Source organism: Trichoplusia ni, chromosome 13 (genome assembly GCF_003590095.1).
Source record: "Trichoplusia ni isolate ovarian cell line Hi5 chromosome 13, tn1, whole genome shotgun sequence".
In the NCBI taxonomy this organism is placed as follows: domain Eukaryota; kingdom Metazoa; phylum Arthropoda; class Insecta; order Lepidoptera; family Noctuidae; genus Trichoplusia; species Trichoplusia ni.
In genome coordinates, this window is record NC_039490.1 from 9464748 (window position 1) to 9484057 (window position 19310).

A 19310-nucleotide genomic window follows, 5' to 3' on the forward strand; every position below is an offset into this window, starting at 1 on the left:
CAGCTAGTCTGTAATACTGTTGAATTAAGACCTATTTTAGCATGTTTATCAATTGTCTAGTACTAACAATACAAGCTTTGCTTAATTTGACACTAGATGGCGTTGTGTGAAAGTTGTGAAATCTGAATACTCTTGTTTCCAATGCAAGATTTACTTTGACAAAGTGACAGGCGCTTAGTATTTTTTACTGCATTTCTTAGTCAACTTATAAGGTAATATCTTGCTATTACTCCGATTGCTCTGAAACCGGTCTGTTGGTCAATGAACCATGTATTGGTTAACTATTTAATTATCTTTTTAATAGCCCTTCCGGGTTTGAAGAATTTTGTTTTTATATCGGCTTAGTTAATGTTACATGGTATAATACTATTTCGGGACTCAGGAAATTTTGTATCTACTTGTATCGCAGGAGTTTTGATATATTGATAGTATGCATTAAATAAACACTTTTAAAGAAAACTTAAGGTAGGTAATTTATATTCGTGAAACTGACAGATGGTAAACGGCGTTCAATATTTGGGAATTTGTCTGAGGTACTAGACATATTATAATCTAGACTTAGCCAAATACCCTATTTGATACCAAAACACATCGTCGCGATTAAGACTCGCACTTGAAAGGCTTTTTTATAGGGGTTTCTTAGGTCTACGCGAATGTTGGCCATTGAAATGATTTTTCAAATGCTTTTTATATATAAACGCAATAGTTTTGTTACAGTTGACAAGAGATGGCGCTACAAAGGGTACTCCGACTGGTGCTGCTGTGCATAGCAGCACAATACAGCAGCGGGTCCGTTGTGGACGGAGTTAACTATAGGAGTAAGATATACTGGTATTAATAGATGCGAAAGTATGTGAGTGTGTTTGTTACCACTTCACGCTTAAACTGCTGGAACGATTATGATGAAACTTGATATAAAAGTGCTAGCTTGGATTAACGCATTGGTTTTTTTTCGATGTTAAAGATAGGTCGTATTTTGCAGTTATAATTGATATCCAGGTTAAGTCGCTTGCAAAAGCTAGTCTAGCTAATATAAATGCTAGTACTTACAAGTATTTTAAGGCACCGAAGTCAAAGGATTCTACAGTAAATATAACTTTTTCATTCATCCGAGAGTCAATAAAACATAACTAATCAATTCATCTTCGCGCACAAGACTGACTCCCAAGTGTCCTCTGTTTTACAAGCATTGCTTTCATACATCATTATCGACTGCCAAAGATGTATGAATAAATAACGGCCTGGACCCACAATTTAACGTGCCTTCCGAAAAGCGGAGGAACTCGTTATGTTAAAGTAGTAGTTTATTAACTTGCAAGCGATCCACTTATGCAGTTATAGATTAGCCAACAGTGTGTACAAAATAGATTTTTATTGTCTTTCCCTTTACAGCGGCCAGACAGTCTCCAGCTGGCATCTTCACAGTGGGCAACGGTGAGCAGTGCCTCGGTAACGACAGGTCCACAAGTGGGGTCTGTTTGTCCAGGAACCAGTGCAACACTCAGGGTGGCAAGGCTATTGGCTTCTGTGGAGTGTTCGCGACTTGCTGTTCTTGTGAGTATCTGGTTATAAGATATTTTTCAGAAAAGCTTTTTGATTCCCTCTGTAAATAGTGGTCAGTTACCCTTCACATTATGAGGAACAGCTTTTTTCAACTAAGGACAATTATAGCCCATAGTTTTTTTGTTAAAAATGTAAAAAATACTGAACCGTTCAACGGAACCCTATTTACAGATAATGGCCTTAAGGCATTGGGAGCAAAATTAATTTAACAGGAATTTAGATCTCTTGCAAACATTAGATAGATGCACCTTATAATGTCCGCTCTTGCGCCTCCTTGCACCTAAAAATACAACTTACGACTTCCACTTAAAAATCCTCATCTACACTTAATTCTAATTAGATCTTATCTCTTTTCGTTCAACTTTTAATAATCTCTTTCTTCCAGTGAACGCCTGCGACGTCCGCACCAACACCAAGGTCGCTGTCTTCATCAACCCCCCCCTCAACCGGGAGTCTTCCGGACTGGAGTGCTCCTACAACGTGGAGATTAACAACAACAATGTCTGCCAGATGAGGATCGACTTCGAGACCTTCAACTTGGCTCCCCCCACTACTGTGAGTTGACAAAAATTGTCATAAAATCAAAAAAAGGTTTTATTTGAAACGAGCTGTTGTCCACCCGCTAAAAATCGAAACTGAACCCACGGGAACATAAAATCCGAGGAAATACTATTCTATGTATTAATCCAGGTTATAAACTATCTGAGTTTCGTCTAACTCTGTTCAGTGGTATTTGCGTGAAAGAGGAATTAAAATCCATACTTACACATAAAAACTTTCGCGTTTAGAGTGTCAGTAGAATAGGCCGGGATGGGTGACTTTCTATGTCATAACGAGTTCCTCCGACTCTACACTGACCACTGGCAACCAGTCTAACTGCGGGGTATCGTGTTGCCAAGGTAACTGGGTTGAGGAGATTAGATAAGCAGTCACTCCTTGTAAAACACCTGTATATAACTTCATCCCATTGGACTGAAAGCTGACCCCTACATAGTTGGAATAAAGCTAGGATGGTGATGATTTATGTAGCTGTGTATTTCAATATTTAGTCAAGAAATTTGTGTAAGTAGGAGAATTTTAGGCCACAATTTTTCTCGGTTCAAGATTCCCCACCCTCCATATTCATAATCTTCGTTCCATCCAGGTGGACCCTGTGGAGAATGTGACGCAGCGCCCCGGATACATCTGCAGGAACGACATCTTCCAGGTCACGAACCTTCAAGCTAACTCCGACTTCCTCCCCCCCCTCTGCGGAGACAACAATGGCCAGCATAGTAAGTGTTTCATGTTTGGAGAAAATGTATTAGTATTTTCTTTTCAGCAACTACATATCAAAATGAAATTTAAAAAGTTATTTATGCAAATTAGTCTCGAGATAGATATATAATATGTACCTTTTGTTAGAATCCAAACAACACAGGGACATGACATTGGATGCTCTACGCATAATGGGCTGATTTTTGGCCTATCACTAATTTCCAGCTACCAACATTGGCTATACTAATTTAAATCGGCTTTAAAAAAATACTACACATTATTAACTGATGTTTAAAGAAGACCTTTACCCGTTTTTCCTCTTATATATCATCTTGCACCATCAGATTTTCACTAATTTCCTTTGACATAACTACAACATCACCTCCCATTCATCAAAACACCTTGTTATTAATATAACCTTCATCTGTTCCTAGTGTACGTCCGTGTCAACGCCTCCACCAACAGCCGAGCTATCCGCATCAACTTCAAGATTGCCGATCGCAACTCTCAGCCAAACCTGCCACAAGCCACCTGGAAGATCAAGGTCACACAGCTCGAGTGCTACAATACTTTGGGGTGAGTAGAGAAGGTTGGGACTAGGGTGAGGGTTGGCATAGGTTAACGAGATATCACAGAAAATAAAATAGCTATATTAGATATCATAATTATGTAGCATAATTATTTATTTAAATATTTCTCTTATTTACCAGTAAATACCGCGACGGTTTCTTGGAGGCGATCACATCATCTCTGCCTTCAACACCATTCGCCTCAACAGCTGACAGAGACGAGTACCTCATTGGTAAGTATTCTCACGCAAGGTTACATTATTGCTGTCCTTTACTAATATACTGTGTGAGAAAAGGACAACAAAAAAGAACCAATGTACACCCAATGGATGTTAATTTTTTGTAAAGAATCGTAAAATTTTAAACGTTATCTTCAACGAACATTCTCTAAATGAAAGTTAATCTGTGGGCCATACAAGGTAAACAAATATACAAAGGAAGGTATGTACGAAGATGTTTCAAACCGTCTTTAGTTGGATGCTCGCAACCCTTCGTTACTGACACCACCATCTGACATTAAAGATATGATGGAAAAATTTAAACTACCAGTCATTGACATCCATAGCAAATGGAAGAATTTAAACGATCGTTCAGTGACCTCGATCACTTAAATCGTTATAAAAGCAACAGTTGTATTGAACTTGGACTTTGTCGCCTACTTCCATTACCTTCTTCATCCAATTACCAAAAAACACATAATATCTACTTCTCAAGACTAAAATCCTATTTCTAGCACCACCCGGCTGTCTCCAATACTACCCTGATAGGACAGGTGCCTTCGAGTCGTTCAACTACAACCGCGGAGCCGGACCTTACATCGCCAACCTCATGTACGCCACCTGCTTCAAGAGGACCTCAGATGTTTGTGGTGTTAAGTGAGTGAAATGATTTTATTTGATTATATTTTAAATGTTGCTTCTGTGGGTGATTTTGAACCACTTTGTACAAGATGTCGTTGACTGTTCTAAAGTATGGGGAGTCTTCTTAAAATTGAAATTGGTATGGAGACCAATTTTTTTGGGCTTTAGATTTCCGTACCTGAAAAGTTAAATCGGAAACCTATTACTAAGACTAGTCTGTCAATCTGTCCCTGTATCACTGATACGTAAAATGTATATATCTCATAGACTGTAATAGGACGACAGTCGGAATTTTCGCTAATTTAGTGAATTTCTGATGCTGTTGTAACAAAATAAAAGAATAACATCGGGGCTAATCAATTCATGGCACGGTGACAACTTGATGGGTGCCCATTTTTTTTTGCTAATTTTATTTCCTTAGCTTTTTTGTACGAAACCCTCACAAACACAAGTCAGTTGCCTGACACCAGCTTGTGCCAGCAATTACAGATTTTTTATATAAATAATTAATTCCACAGGTTAACAGCAGCAAGTTTCGAACTTGCCTACCGTTCTGAAGAGAACCTTTACGTGGACACTGACTGTATAGTCAACCCCGTGACTCAGGGCTCATCCCAGTCTGAGGACTATCTGTTCATCCCAGAGGCGGAGACCGCTGACGGTCTGAGAGGGTCCAAATACTGCGGGACCAGTGCAGCCAACCAAATTATTGCTTGTAAGTATTATTTTTAAGAGATTGAGATTGATCTTAAAGGGGAGAGATATGGAAAAGTAAAAATCAAAACCAGTTTCAAATGAGCCAAATAGCAAATCAAAAGAAAAGTGAGTTTAATAAGCGATAAATGTTTAGCAAACATTTTAAAACAGGTGTATATGTGTGTAACAATTTAAGACTCTCATGATAAGGAATTAAATCCTTGTATCGCCTGGGGATATCACGAACAATTAAGTCATGCCCAAAGACACCCAGACTCAGGACAAATATTGACGCAAAGTCTTGCACTACGCTTAGATGAAACCCGCGATACTTGGTTTTGGCATGGAAACTTATCCTACTCGGCTATCCAAACCGTCAAACATGTTTGAAAGTCAAACAAATAAGTGAATCACACCTAAAAGTTTCGTTCCTAACATTTGTTTAATTTTCAGCAACTCCCCCCGGACCCTTGGCTGTATTCTTCAGGAGTGACAACCTGGTGACAGATGATGTGCCAGAATCAGGATACAGGTTCAACTATAACGTCTTAAACAATTGTTTTATCAAGCAGTAACACTGTTCTTCAAACAAATATGAAAAGAAAGTAAAAGTCAAAATCGAAATGGTTTTGTGTGAAACGAAAATGATTTTGGCCGAAATGAAATTTAAGGATTGACTTTTTTTTGGAATGTAATGTATTATTTGTATTTTAAGGAGAAAGTGTTACATAATATTATTAGTTTTAGGTTAGAATGTATTTTTTTTGAGTTTATTTTTTTGTTTTCAAAATATATTTAACAAACATCTTCTGGTTGTTATAATTGAACAACTTGTGAGGTCTTTGTCAAAACATACTTATCGCTGTGTTATAACAGATTTAGTTTCGAAACTGGTCGCTAGAGGCGCTAATGTCAGTCGCCATTTTGAAAAATGTTTGACACTTTAATAGTTATTATTGTGGGGGTCTTGCTTCCACAAGTATATCAGCTATTTGTATGTTGCCATTTTTTTATTGTTTAATTGTGTGAGAAATGCATTTATTAGGTTGTAAACGAGGGCATTTATTTGCATTTATTAGAAAATAAATATTTTAATGTAATTTGTTTTTTTTTTATCTTTAACTAACTAACCTAACTTTGAAACAAACCTTTTGACTGGGTTTGTTTCTAGAAGTATAATCTATATATATAAAAGAAAGTCGTGTTAGTTACACCACTTATAACTCAAGAACGGCAGAACAGATTTGGCTGAAAATTGGTAGGGAGGTAGCTTAGAGCCAGGAGACGGACATAGGATACTATACTACTATTTTTATCCCGTTCGACAGCGTTCCCGTGTGACTTGACATGAAACGTCAGTCACTATAAAACGTGGTATAACAAAACGCAAATGACAGCTATGTAATGACGTATGGATGACAATTTGATATTTGTAAGAAATCAATATTAAAACTACTTCTATCTATATATATATATAAGAAAGTCGTGTTTGTTACAACACTTATAACTCGAGAACGGCTGGACCGATTGCCATGGTTTTTGATTTGTTGGATTTGTTTCCGTCCCGAAAACAGAATACATCTTAAAAACAATGAAAACTCGATATGTGTAATGAATACTTTCATTTCAATAAATGCTGATTTGTTTATTACATGTAAAACTTTTGTTGTCCATAGGGTGATACCAGGAGATCAGATAGTAGTATTTCATGAGGGTTGTAGCTGGGGAGCACGAGGGCGGTACCAGGAGAGCACGTAGCCGTAGTTGATTAGGGTGATACCAGGAGATCAGATAGTAGTATTTCATGACCTTAGAGTAGGTAGCAGTCATGAAGGGATTACCAGTAGAGCATTGAGGGTTATAGCTGGGTAGCAGGTACGCGTGAGAGTAGGCTGGGACCTTAGAGTAGGTAGCAGTCATGAGGGGATTACCAGTAGAGCAGGTAGCAGTAATACATGAAGGTGGTACCATTAAATCGGGGAATGGTAGTCAAAATCAAAAATAAACTAGATATCTATTGGCAGCACCCATGAGTTTGGCTCTAAGTTGCAGTAGATGTATATGAAGGTGGTTGCGATCTTGCTGAAGGGACGCGATTAGCATAAAAAACTAATTCAATCGGCAATATTAGTAAATCATGTGTTTCTTATTTACAACCTATATACAACTTAAAATGATTACTTAAAAACAATCAGCAATATTATCATCGACTCTAAGGCGGTACGAAGTCCGCCGGGAAAGCTAGTTTTACATAAAAGTAATTTGACTGCACGGATAGCCAACACGCCGAAACCATTATGCACGACGTGTCACGCATTCGATTCCCGCGCATCACAAACGTTAGTGTGATTCAAGAATGCTTTTTTTCATTTTCATTCATTATTTTAAATTTTCATTTATTTTAAAGCTAATTGCTTGTAATGATTTTGGGTGTCTTTGTGCGCTATTTTGGTTTTAAAGATAACAGAGATGAACCATGATAGCTAGACAATTGAAATATAAAGTTAATTAACAATTGGTATGCCCAAAAATTTGATGGCTATTTTTTTTTCATTAGTTAATTGTTTTTCCTGTGCCTTCTTGTACAGAACCCTCAGTGTCGTCAATCCTCACTCTCACTTGACAGACTTTTTTACTAAGACAAAACAAATTAAAAATGTCTCCCATTTTACACTACATAAATTGTTTTCCTGTACCATGTTACTTAAATACAGTTAGTAATTCGTTTGAATACACTACTAGCGACATCTTTTCGAATGCAAAGTACCTACTACGACCAAAGCAGGGACAGCGGTTTACGTCTGCTAAGCTTTAAAAAGTTCAACAGTAAAAACATAGATGTCTCTGCCACGAGCTTTAGTTATATAAGTTTGTGACAATAAAGATAGATGGCGCTTTTAGCACTTTTTATATTACGTAAAATATTTCAATAGTTCTTATGAACTTTAAAGCGTATTATTTTATACCTTTTACAGATTTACAGATTTTTACAGATTTTTGAATGTCAACGAAGACTTTATACACTACAAAAACTTTTCATAAAATCACTTTTGTCTAATGATCGAAAGTACGACTACTGAGAGAGAGGTCCCATCTACAAATTCCAGCACGAAATAAAAATGGTTATTGCTTTTTTCGATACAGTAATACTTTTAGATCGAAGCTGTTGTTTTGACTATCATAAGTAATCTTTGACAGTTGTCATTCATTACCAGACAACCAGTCTAAGACACTATGCGACACTGGAAGCATTTGTTTTACAATATTATCATCATCCACAGCCTTTATTCTCCCACTGCTGGGCATAGGCCTCCCCTTTCTCGAGCCAATGTCTACGGCTCTGTACCAGCCTCATCCAGACTCGAACCGAGACCTTTATTATGTCATCTCTCCATCTTGCTCCCGGACGACCGACGCTTCTTTTGCCTTGTCTTCGCCACCATTCTGTCACCAGTGTGTACAATCTGTCTGCGTAGCTGATTGCTAAAACCTTAAAAAAACAGTCTACCTTCATAAAGTAAAATAAGTTTAGTCAGTGTCACACATACCTACACAGATAAGAAATGGGAAATTTATCTGTCACAAGGCTGTACCTGTTCTTTACAGCCTATTTCATAAACCTTTACGTCTAATTATGTGCTAAAAAAAACCCTAGGGCATCACTATCCAATTGCTTAGCAAAGATCTCACCGTAGACTTAAAATTTTCGATATACATAATTATTACAGAAACATATAGGTATACCCTGAATACAACCTCCTTCCTTCTCCCTTGTTAGTTATCCTCCAATCTATACTAATATCTATATCTATACTAATATATAAAGCTGAAGAATTTGTTTGTTTGTTTGAAAACGCTAATCTCAGGAACAACTGGTTCAAATTGAAACATTCTTTCTGTCTTGAATAGACCATTCATCTAGGAAGGTTTAAGGCTATATACCATCACGCTGCAACTAATAGGAGCAAAGATACAATAGAAAATGTGGCTTAAACAGGGATAATTATTCATCTTCGAGGGCTACCGTTCAAAAATTCCTAACTTATATCTCCTAACCAAGCGGACGAAATCGCGGGCAACAGCTAATTTAGATTATAAAATTGTATCTTTATTACAGCAAAACAAGTTGCTGAAAAATTGAAAAATGAAAAATTTGCATGCCGTCAGGCAGAATGTATAAGGCTTCTTATCATATGTTAACTACACACCTCATAATTCTCATATAGCATAGTCTCACCTAAATTCTAAGCTTATAAATAAATCTATTTCTCTTTTTTCTACTTCTTTCCCCTCTTACTAAAACTGTACCCACAAAAATCTCTTTAAAAACACTACACAGACTGCAATCTCTGCTGACACCAGTTCCAAAAGCGTGTAGATCTAGATCTAACACAGGTCTGAGGCAACTTAAGCACTAGAAATGAAAAGAAGCATAATATCTGGGAATGCATATTTTAATCCTAAATTATTACCAGTGACGATATCACTTGAGCTGTTAATTCGATCTTTGTTAAAGGTGGTACTTTATTTTTATGTGGCGGTTAAGTTACCTAAATTAAATAAATTAATTTATCATTCTTTCACCTTTTGTCAAGGATGTGGATGGATGTAGGGGAAGAGGACAACAAAAGAAACGATGGATGGATTGTGTGAAAGACGATATGGCTGTAAAGAGTGTTTCTTGTGAGATGACGTCATATAGAAAGGTATGGAAGAAGAAGGCATGTTACGCCGACCCCAAATTAAATAATTACCGTCTGCCACCAAGCTATATCTCACGAATCATAATAACTAGACAGCTGAAATATTTGCCCATACGGTACTTATTTCTATTGATGTTATAACAACAAATAACGAAGAAACTACTTTTACGGATTTTATCGCGGTTTAGTAAAAGTAGTTTTATTTCAAAATAACGAAGATTCAAAAATCATGAGCAACGTTTACTAATTTGATGGGTGATCAATTTTATTTATTTATTTTTCTTCACCTCATTTTGTACAGCACCCTTTATATCCGACTTGCATTTGGCCTTTCGATCCTTTCTTTCAGCTCTCAATTCTGTATGCTACGACTAATTTTCAGTTGTTTTTTTAAATAGTGGCCCTGACTACTATACCGTAGGTCGTGGGTTCCATTTCCACCCGGGACAAATGTTTGTGTGATAAGCACGATTATTTGTTCTGTGTCTGGGTGAATATCCTTACTAATATTATAAATGTGAAAGTACCTCTTTCTGTCTGTCTGTCTGTCTGTTACGCTTTCGCATCAAAACCACTGAACCGATTTTAATGAAATTTGGTACAGAGATAGAGTTGACCTTAAGAAAGAATCCAGGATAGTTTTTATCCCGGACTTTTGAAGAGTTCTCTTGGAAACGTGATATAACCGACCTCGACGTGGACGAAGCCGCGGGCGAAAAGCTAGTATGTTTATCAGTTGTCTAGTACTAATAATACAAGCTTTGCTTAGTTTGAGACTAGATGGCGTTGCGGGAGTGTTGAGATTTTGTATTTATTTATTTAACCAAATTTGTACACAAACAGGTAAAAAGACACACATTATGGAAGAGATGTAAAATATTACTGCTTATTTCTTTAAGAAATCTCTTTAATTCTCAACACCTGCCTTATTTCATGGTGGTATTATCAGCTCTGTAGAGGTATAACGAAGGTACTCAGTTGTAGAACCACTTGCTGGTTGCCACTCAATGCGCAATAACAGTGGATTTGTATGTACCTGTTGTAGGTAGACTGGGGTTATAAGGTAAACAGAGAAATGTCCGGAGAATTAATCTATCTATACATATAATAAAATTGTAGAAAAGTGAAAACTGTACATTGAATATTTTTAAAAAAGAATGATTGCAGGGTGGTCTACGAACGATTCCGATGCCGAAAATATGATTTTTAGAATTTTTGTCTGTTTGTCTGTTTGTCTGTTTGTCTGTATGTATGTCCGGAAAGATCTCGGAAAGTACTGGATAGATTTGATTCAAATTTTCAGAGAATATCAACAAGAGGTCCGGTCAACATACTTTTTACTTATTATCTCGCTTTTCGTTACAGGGGGTGAGCAGGAGCCTTTTATATCTATAAACAAATATCAAATTATCTCATGAACTACTGAATATATTTCGTTCAAATTTTGCATGAACCTTATCGTACACATGATACAACAAATATACAAAAACTATAACGCTACTATGCAGGGGGCATGAGCAGTAAAGTTTTAAGTTTTTGGACTCACCCGTAACATCGTGTAATACAATTATGAGGTGTATTTTCACCCCATTGAGTAGTAGGCAGCACGGTCATCAATTTACACAAAAAAAACATCACGGTATTTATCTTAAGACTTTTGGCAGAGCAATAATATTTTTTTCGAAAATAAATCATTTGCACAAAATTAGTCATTTTATTCTCTTTCAAGTCTGGTATAGGCCTACCGCGACTATTTCACAAGTAAAATAAAAGAAACATAAACTAATACGTTTTTTTTATGCAATTGTTACCGTAATCCTTGAAAGAAAGGAACTTAAATTATTTTTATTTTTATTGATGTACTAAAATTACTCAAGTTCAAATGTGGAATGCCGTAATATGATTTTGTATATATTTACGATAGGAGTATATGCCTATGTTTTTAGCTCGGTAATGTTGGCGATGCTACTCCAAGATCAAAACATTCGTCGTGACACTCAACCCAAAGTTGCATGTAGTTCACATTGATCTCATCTATAATTATGCATAACAATAAATTACTAAACGACACAGTTAATTATTACCTTGGTTCATCTGTAACAACTAGCAACAAAAATATAATTTTTCAAACAAAAAAAGCCTTTCAAACAATGAAATAATGTTTTCTTAAATTTGCAACAATACATAGGCCAAAAGTATTTGGGATAAAAAAGCCCTGAACTTGCATAAAAACTGCATAATAGTATGCAGTGTGAAATATCTATAAGAACAAAGCTATCAATGAATTAGAGCGTACGCTAGACAGTTTTTGACATTATGTGTCTATTGATACCTGGGATTTTTCAATATTTTAACGATTTGATCGGTCTACATCTGCCATTAGAGAAACTGAGAAATTTATTGTAATCTCTACTTATTTAAAATTTTCTTCTTTCGTACAGCGTAACCTCATAACCCACCTCATGTAGTCTTTATTTAAGTTCCATTTATGCAGTAGGGATGACGGTATTTTAATTCAATGATCGTCAGGTAGGTTAACGAATAAAATACGTATTTTTTCTTTGTAAATTGGTACAGTAAATAGAACTCATGCGCATGAAGTCACTTTTATGTTCATATTTTGCTTTGTCGTAACATCAAAAATTACACATATCCTATACTTTAGATTTATGTCATTGTCGATTTAAAAAAAGGGGTGTCTGATATTTTTTTGATTACCACGCGATTTATTTATCACCAATTTAAAGGCAAATCATGACCAAAACACCAGGGGTCCAAGATAACACGTTTACCAACTTTTTTATTTTGGAAATATTCCAAATGTTTGTGAGGAAGATCAGTTTTAATATTAAGAGTACAATCAAACATAACGTGTTTCAGGAAACCGTTTATCTGGGTGCAATTTTGCAAAATCTTATATCTTATGACACTATGTAAAATGCACAGTTACCGAGCCGACTCTCACTTCACCAGCTCCGTCCACAAAAATAATTTGACATCTTCTTTATATCATCAGAAAACATCGTGTGTGAAAATAACAACTGTCTGGCTATCACTGTTCCTGAGAAACAGCCAGGTGACAGACAGACGAACGGACACCGGGGCCTCAGTAATATGGTTCTGGTTTACCTCTTTGGTTACAGTATTGTTGGACATTTCTTGGGTTAAGAGTGGGGTAGGATGACAGTTTCTATATAAGCGGCTGAATACCGGCGGCTCGCCCCTATTCAGCTGCCATCCGTCGTGCGAGATAGACGTAAGGTTATAGTTTAGGTTCTGTCATTTCTTTTATAAAGCAAAGGTACATCATTATTTCAGTTCGTTATTATTTTGTGTTAATCGTGTGCAAATAAGTATTTGTCTCATTTATTTTTGATGATTGTTTACATAATTGTAATTTTAGTTTTAAGGTAATAAATCGTGCTTTTTAAAAAACTCTACCCGCTTCTGATTTCTAACATCAGAAGTGGGATAAAAGATTCATTCCCACTAATATCCTGACTTGATCTTAACAGTTTTATTTCAACTGCGAATCACTTAGTTGTTTTATTTTGTCGTTTTTTTTTCATACCCTCTTTTGTTTTTTTTTTCTACCGTTAAGTTTGGTGTGTGTGTTCTCTTATTTTTCATGATTCATAATTTGACAATGGATAAACGGAATCGTTCCCGTTCTTCGCACCGCCGTTCGCGCGTGTCTTGTGAAAGATACTCGCGTACCCATCGCCGTACGCGGAATGGTCGTTCACGAAGTGATTCGCGTATTCGGTCACGGCATTCTCGTGATCGCTCGCGCACACGCACTCCGCGTCTCCGACGTTCGCGGAATCGGCGCACGCAAGGATGTCACTCTCGCAGCAATTCGCGGAGACGCTCGCCGCACATTAGGCGTTCCAGTGGACGGGACCGCGGTCACGGTTACGTACCACGTGGCGAGCTGGCGTCGCGCAGTGTGCGCACGCCGCCGCTGTCGCCTGTGGTCCCGCCGCCACCGAGCAATTGTGGATCCTGTAACGCTGTACTGGCGCGACTGGAGGCGCTGGAACAGAGTTCTCGTGTGCCAGCTTCGGAAGGACCAACCACAGTTGGACAAGGTACCGATCAAATTGTGGAGGCAATTCAATCACTGAAATCGGTGAGTACCCATAGTTACTATGTCTCGAACTTTGACCCCAGCATTCATGACGTAGATTCTTGGTTCCAAGAGGTCGATAGGGCCAAGTTAGTTAACAAATGGGACGATCGTGAATGCCTTTCTAGGATAGGTAATTGTCTGAAGGGAGACGCCAGGTCGTGGCTCAATGAGTGGGTGTCTAATGATCGTACGTGGAGTAATTTTAAATTAGATTTTAAACCTCTATGTGTAAAGAAAATCGATTCGGCGGGAATTTTGTATGAAGTCATGTCTTCTAACTCTGATAAGTATCAAACGTACGCCGAGTATGCGCGTAAATCCCTGCTAAGATTACGCATTGTTAAGGGCCTTAGTGACGATTTAACCACGGAAATTATTTTGAGAGGCATTGTTGACCCGCACGTAAAAGCGACTGCGACCAATGCAAACTTGAAACCCTCTGATCTAGTTAATTATTTATCCACTTTTGTAAAGCCATCAAAATTCACAGCCGCAAGTTTTCGGTCAAACGCCCAGGTTAATAACAGCGGTAAATCACAGGGTTTCAGGAAACGCCCAATAGGTCCAGCCAAATGTTTTGTGTGTGGTGATACCGGTCATAAGCAGGCTACATGCCCTAAGCAGGCGAAGCCCTCTACTTCCAAAACTACTAATTCGGATCCAAAGCCAAACGAAAAAGCGCCTAATTCTTCACTTGTTTGCTCTTACTGTAAAAAGTGTGGTCACGATATTAAGTCATGTTTTGCGAAACAACGTATTGATCAGCAGCGTAATAAAAGTAACGTTAATTTCTGTGCCGCTAGCTCGCAACGAAATGATATTGTCGTAGGAGTTATCCAGGGTATTCCAATCGATCTTTTAATTGACAGTGGCGCTATAGGCGTATCTTTGATATCTTCTTCGGTGGTTAAATATTTTACATGCACTAAGAAACCCATAAATCGCGAGATAAAGGGTGTAGGCGAGTCAATTACTCAAATAGATTCATATGTAACATTAACGATTGAGTTGGAAGGCATCTCGTTGGAGGTAGATTTATTAATTGTGCCGAGTGAGTGCATGAATGCACCTATCATAATAGGCACAGATGTGCTTAATAGGGACGGTGTTACTTACGTCCGGACCAAAAATACACAACGTATTGTTCGAAATTCAAGTCTTGTACTAGTGTCTAGTGTGGAGTCAAACGCACAACCAATGATTAATGCCCCATTAACTGGGGACAATTTAGTCAAACTAAAAAGTATCTTAGACACATACTCGGAGCACATGATTTCGGGCACTGCGACGTCCACTGTTACAACTGGGTGCATGCACATTCAACTCAACAGCAGTATTCCAGTGAACTATCGACCTTACAAAATGTCATACGATGAGAAGTCGAAAGTCCGTGACATCATCCGGGATCTTATGTCCAAGGGCATTATTCGCGAGTCGGAGTCTCCCTATTCCAGTCCTATTCTGTTGGTCAAAAAGAAGGACGGCTCCGACCGCATGTGCGTTGACTTTCGAGCTCTCAATAAGATAACGGTCAAAGACCGTTACCCATTACCTTTAATCGATGACCACATTGATCGCTTGGGTAAGTGTCGCTATTTCACTGCGCTTGATATGGCTACAGGGTTTCATCAAATCCGAATTGATGATGAATCCGTCCCCTACACCGGTTTCGTGACGCCCGAGGGGCATTACGAGTACTTAAAAATGCCCTACGGCCTCACTAACGCACCAATAGTGTACCAGCGTATAATCGCTTCCACCTTGCGCAGTTTTATAGAACCTGGAAAGGTTTTGGTATACATAGACGACTGCTTAATCCTTTCAGACACTATTGATGACGGACTTCAAACCTTGAGAGAGGTTCTAGCCACTTTAACCGCGGCTGGTTTCTCAATCAACCTTAAAAAGTGTTCGTTTTTGTGTACCGAAATCGAGTACTTGGGACGTGTTATATCTAACGGGGAAGTGCGTCCCTCACCTAGTAAAGTCAAGGCCCTTGTAAACTCTGGTCCTCCACAAAACGTAAAACAAGTCCGTCAATTTTTGGGATTGGCGGGCTACTTTCGCAAATATATCCCCAATTACTCGAACAGGATGGCTTGCATAGCACGTTTGACTCGTAAGAATGTTTCGTTTTCTTGGGGACCAGAGCAAGAGCGCGTCAGACAAGAGATCATTGTTCGTTTGACTAGCGCACCCGTGTTGGCCATATTCGATCCAAGTTTGGCCACTGAGGTGCACACTGATGCGAGTAGCTTGGGCTATGGTGCCGTTCTGTTGCAAGTGCGTAAGGACGGTACTAAAAGCGTGGTCGGTTACTACAGCCAGGCGACCAAGGGTGCAGAGCCAAAGTACCATTCATACGAGCTCGAGACCCTGGCTGTGGTAAAGGCTCTAAAACATTTTAGACATTATTTAATAGGATCTCATTTTACCGTAATTACTGATTGTAATGCTTTAAAAGCTACTCAGAATAAAAAGACCTGGTTCCACGTGTGGCAAGATGGTGGATTTATCTTCAAGATTTTAATTTTACAATTTCGTATAGAAAAGGTGCCATGTTGCCGCATGCGGATTACCTAAGCCGTAACCCTGTAAATAACATTGATAGGCCGCGTAACTGGGCTCAAATCGCTCAAGCCGGGGACGAGGAAACACGCAACATGATTCAGGCGTTGGAGCGAGGAGAATTAGACGCTTCACGATATCTAGTACGAAATGAGGTGCTTTATTATCAGTACAGTCGTGTTGGAGAGGAGACGCGACTTCTTTGCTATATACCGAAGGGACAACGCCTGAGTCTCTTGCGTGTATTCCACGATGAACATAGCCATATAGGTGCCGATAAAACCTTAGAATTAATACTGAGACATTTCTGGTTTCCCGGACTTAGGGCATTTGTTAAAAAGTACATTCGTCACTGTGTAACTTGTTTAGCGCATAAACGAGTCCCTCGCGCGCCACTTCAACCTATTTCCTCTTGGCCTAAACCTGATGTCCCATTTGACACTCTCCATATTGATGCACTTGGCCCTCTGGCTGTATCTAAGGGCTTCAAACATGTAATGCTGGTCATTGATGCGTTCAGTAAATATTGCTTACTTACGCCTATTTGCTCCCAAGATTTAGAAGCACTGAAACATGTCTGTCAGAATGTCATATCATTGTTCGGTACTCCTCGTCTGATAATATCCGACAGAGGCCGAATGTTTGAGTCCGCAAGCTTTAAGTCGTGGACGCAATCTCTAGGCATTTCACTTCACCATATAACACCCGAGATGCACCGCTCCAATGGACAAGTGGAGCGATATGTTCGCACCGTCTTGAATATGCTGAGGATCGAAGTAGCTTACAAAAAAAACTGAATGGGCTGAGGAGTTGTGGCGTCTTCAACTAATCCTTAATCTGACACAACAAAAGACCACAAAAACTTCGGCTCTGAACCTCTTAATCGGCCATGAGAACGCTACACCAGCAATTCGAGTCCTTGTGCGAGATGTCGCACTTAGTCCTGCCTCAGAAAATCGTGAATCGAGAAGAGAGATCGTCAGACAAAGGACGGCCGAACGGCTAGCTAGAAACCAAGCGGCCATGGACTCTCAAGTTAACCGGGATAGGCGTCCCCCTCGTGTGTTTCAGGAAGGAGACCTGGTCTTTGTAATCAAGTATGCCCAGTCCACGGGGAAGCTTGATCATGGCATGCGCGGGCCCTATAGAGTGATTCGTGTTTTGCCTCATGGGCGCTACGAGTTGCGCCTGGTGGCCGGTTCCTATGGCAAAACAACCTTTGCCGCTGCGCAGTACATGGTGCCTTGGGAAGGCGAGTGGACACCTGAGTCGTGTGCTGGTTTCTTCGAGGGTAAGCTGGTGCCGTTGACCAACTTGTGTGATACCCTTGAAGAGATGTCCTGGGGCAATGTTGCCTTTTGGACTCTATGGAGATGCCTACTATTCATGGGATTAGTAGTGTTGTTTGGCCTTTTGTCGGTGTGGTGCATCCATTGGGTGTACCCACGACCTCTGGAAGCTGGTCGGCTTTGCAAACCGATCAGTCGCTGTGAGATGTGCGCTCATAGCGTTCTTTATTAAGCATGCTAGTCATAGTTATTTTCAGTTATTTTAGTACCTAAGTTGTCTGAACGTTGGTGGTTACTAGAGCTGGAGTTATTTATTTACAAACTACAAGTAAAGATGATTAACTGGGCTACTAAATAACGACGTTCAAACCCTCTAATTCTATTGGTTATTCTAACACTAACACGAATTAACCCGCATGAGAACAACATGGGCTGGTGCCCTTGATGGTTAGTAATAGATTTACTTCATCCACAGACAATGACAATGATGATGGTGATAGTTTAGTTGAAGACCAGCTACTCCAGTTAGAGTCGCCTACACCAGAACCAGTACCAGGGCCCTCATCAAGACCAGATCACCTGGAACCAGAGGCTTCTCGAGGACTTGACATGCCCGATCTGAATTAAAGCCTGGCACCTTCTGGTTTACCTGACGAGGACGTCAGGATGTCAGGAACGGCCGTGTTGGACATTTCTTGGGTTAAGAGTGGGGTAGGATGACAGTTTCTATATAAGCGGCTGAATACCGGCGGCTCGCCCCTATTCAGCTGCCATCCGTCGTGCGAGATAGACGTAAGGTTATAGTTTAGGTTCTGTCATTTCTTTTATAAAGCAAAGGTACATCATTATTTCAGTTCGTTATTATTTTGTGTTAATCGTGTGCAAATAAGTATTTGTCTCATTTATTTTTGATGATTGTTTACATAATTGTAATTTTAGTTTTAAGGTAATAAATCGTGCTTTTTAAAAAACTCTACCCGCTTCTGATTTCTAACAGTATAATAATAATTTTATGATACCTCATAATCACTGTCATAATCCGTCTAGCTATTTCAGGTGTAGGCCGTCCCAAGAACAGACGTGCTCGAAAATCATAACCCACCCAATTGGAAAATGGAAAACCCTCGAAAGTAAAACATTTTTGTTTCAGTTTTGTCTGTTATTTTTTCCTACTTGCATCCCCCACCCCATTTTTAAACGGCTCGATTTGTCAAACATGTTTAAACGAACACTCGCATATAATTCACGTTTAAATTAAAATAGTTCAATTCGTTCGGAAGCTATGATGTCACAGACAGACAGACAGGCAGGCAGGCAGGCAGATATGTCAAAGTTTAAAACCCCTCTTTTTGGGATTAAATAAGAAAAAGTCATTAAAACAGCTCTGAAATATTTGACACCAGGATAGTATCGTAAACGATGAAATCTGTTTGATTCAAACATTTGATGATAGTCTTTGGGCCGCTCAAGATTCATTATAATTTAGAAATAAAAAATCAAGCTTAAAATGTAAAAAAAAGTGTTTCATTTTCAATATTGCATTACATTTTTGCGATGACCGTTATTATTAAACTTCATAGTTTTTTACATCTTGAAAATCACGCAGACAAAGTCGCGGGCAACAGCTAGTTATTTTTATAGAATACTAGCTGTTGCCTGCGACTTCGCCCGCG

At 38.9% G+C, this 19310-nt stretch overlaps 2 protein-coding genes across 3 annotated transcripts; both read left to right on the forward strand.

Annotated features, from left to right (window-relative positions):
• Positions 1-720: 720 nt before the first annotated feature.
• Positions 721-6045, forward strand: LOC113500352. Its single transcript, XM_026881111.1, has 9 exons — positions 721-818; positions 1393-1554; positions 1949-2118; positions 2708-2837; positions 3255-3396; positions 3531-3622; positions 4123-4264; positions 4768-4964; positions 5399-6045. The coding sequence occupies exons 1-9, from the start codon at positions 728-730 to the stop codon at positions 5518-5520; spliced, it is 1248 nt and encodes a 415-aa protein (XP_026736912.1). The 5' UTR covers positions 721-727; the 3' UTR covers positions 5521-6045.
• Positions 6046-12789: 6744 nt separating this feature from the next.
• LOC113500292 lies at positions 12790-18638 on the forward strand. Of its 2 annotated transcripts, XM_026881017.1 has the most exons (3): positions 12790-13780; positions 17420-17639; positions 18113-18638. In XM_026881017.1, the coding sequence occupies exons 1-3, from the start codon at positions 13277-13279 to the stop codon at positions 18262-18264; spliced, it is 876 nt and encodes a 291-aa protein (XP_026736818.1). In that variant the 5' UTR covers positions 12790-13276; the 3' UTR covers positions 18265-18638. The 2 variants fall into 2 exon arrangements, with proteins under 2 accessions (XP_026736818.1, XP_026736817.1); XM_026881016.1 differs by lacking the exon at positions 18113-18638 and having other exon boundaries at positions 17420-17918.
• Positions 18639-19310: the final 672 nt, after the last annotated feature.

Bases quoted from the DNA above. Each gene is read 5' to 3' on its own strand.
- LOC113500352 (XM_026881111.1), top strand. From the start codon at position 728: ATGGCGCTACAAAGGGTACTCCGACTGGTGCTGCTGTGCATAGCAGCA. The intron at 819-1,392 runs GTAAGATATACT...TTCCCTTTACAG, and splicing joins GGACGGAGTTAACTATAGGA to CGGCCAGACAGTCTCCAGCT. The intron at 3,623-4,122 runs GTAAGTATTCTC...TCCTATTTCTAG, and splicing joins CAGAGACGAGTACCTCATTG to CACCACCCGGCTGTCTCCAA.
- LOC113500292 (XM_026881016.1), top strand. From the start codon at position 13,277: ATGATTCATAATTTGACAATGGATAAACGGAATCGTTCCCGTTCTTCG. The intron at 13,781-17,419 runs GTGAGTACCCAT...CGTGTGTTTCAG, and splicing joins CAATTCAATCACTGAAATCG to GAAGGAGACCTGGTCTTTGT.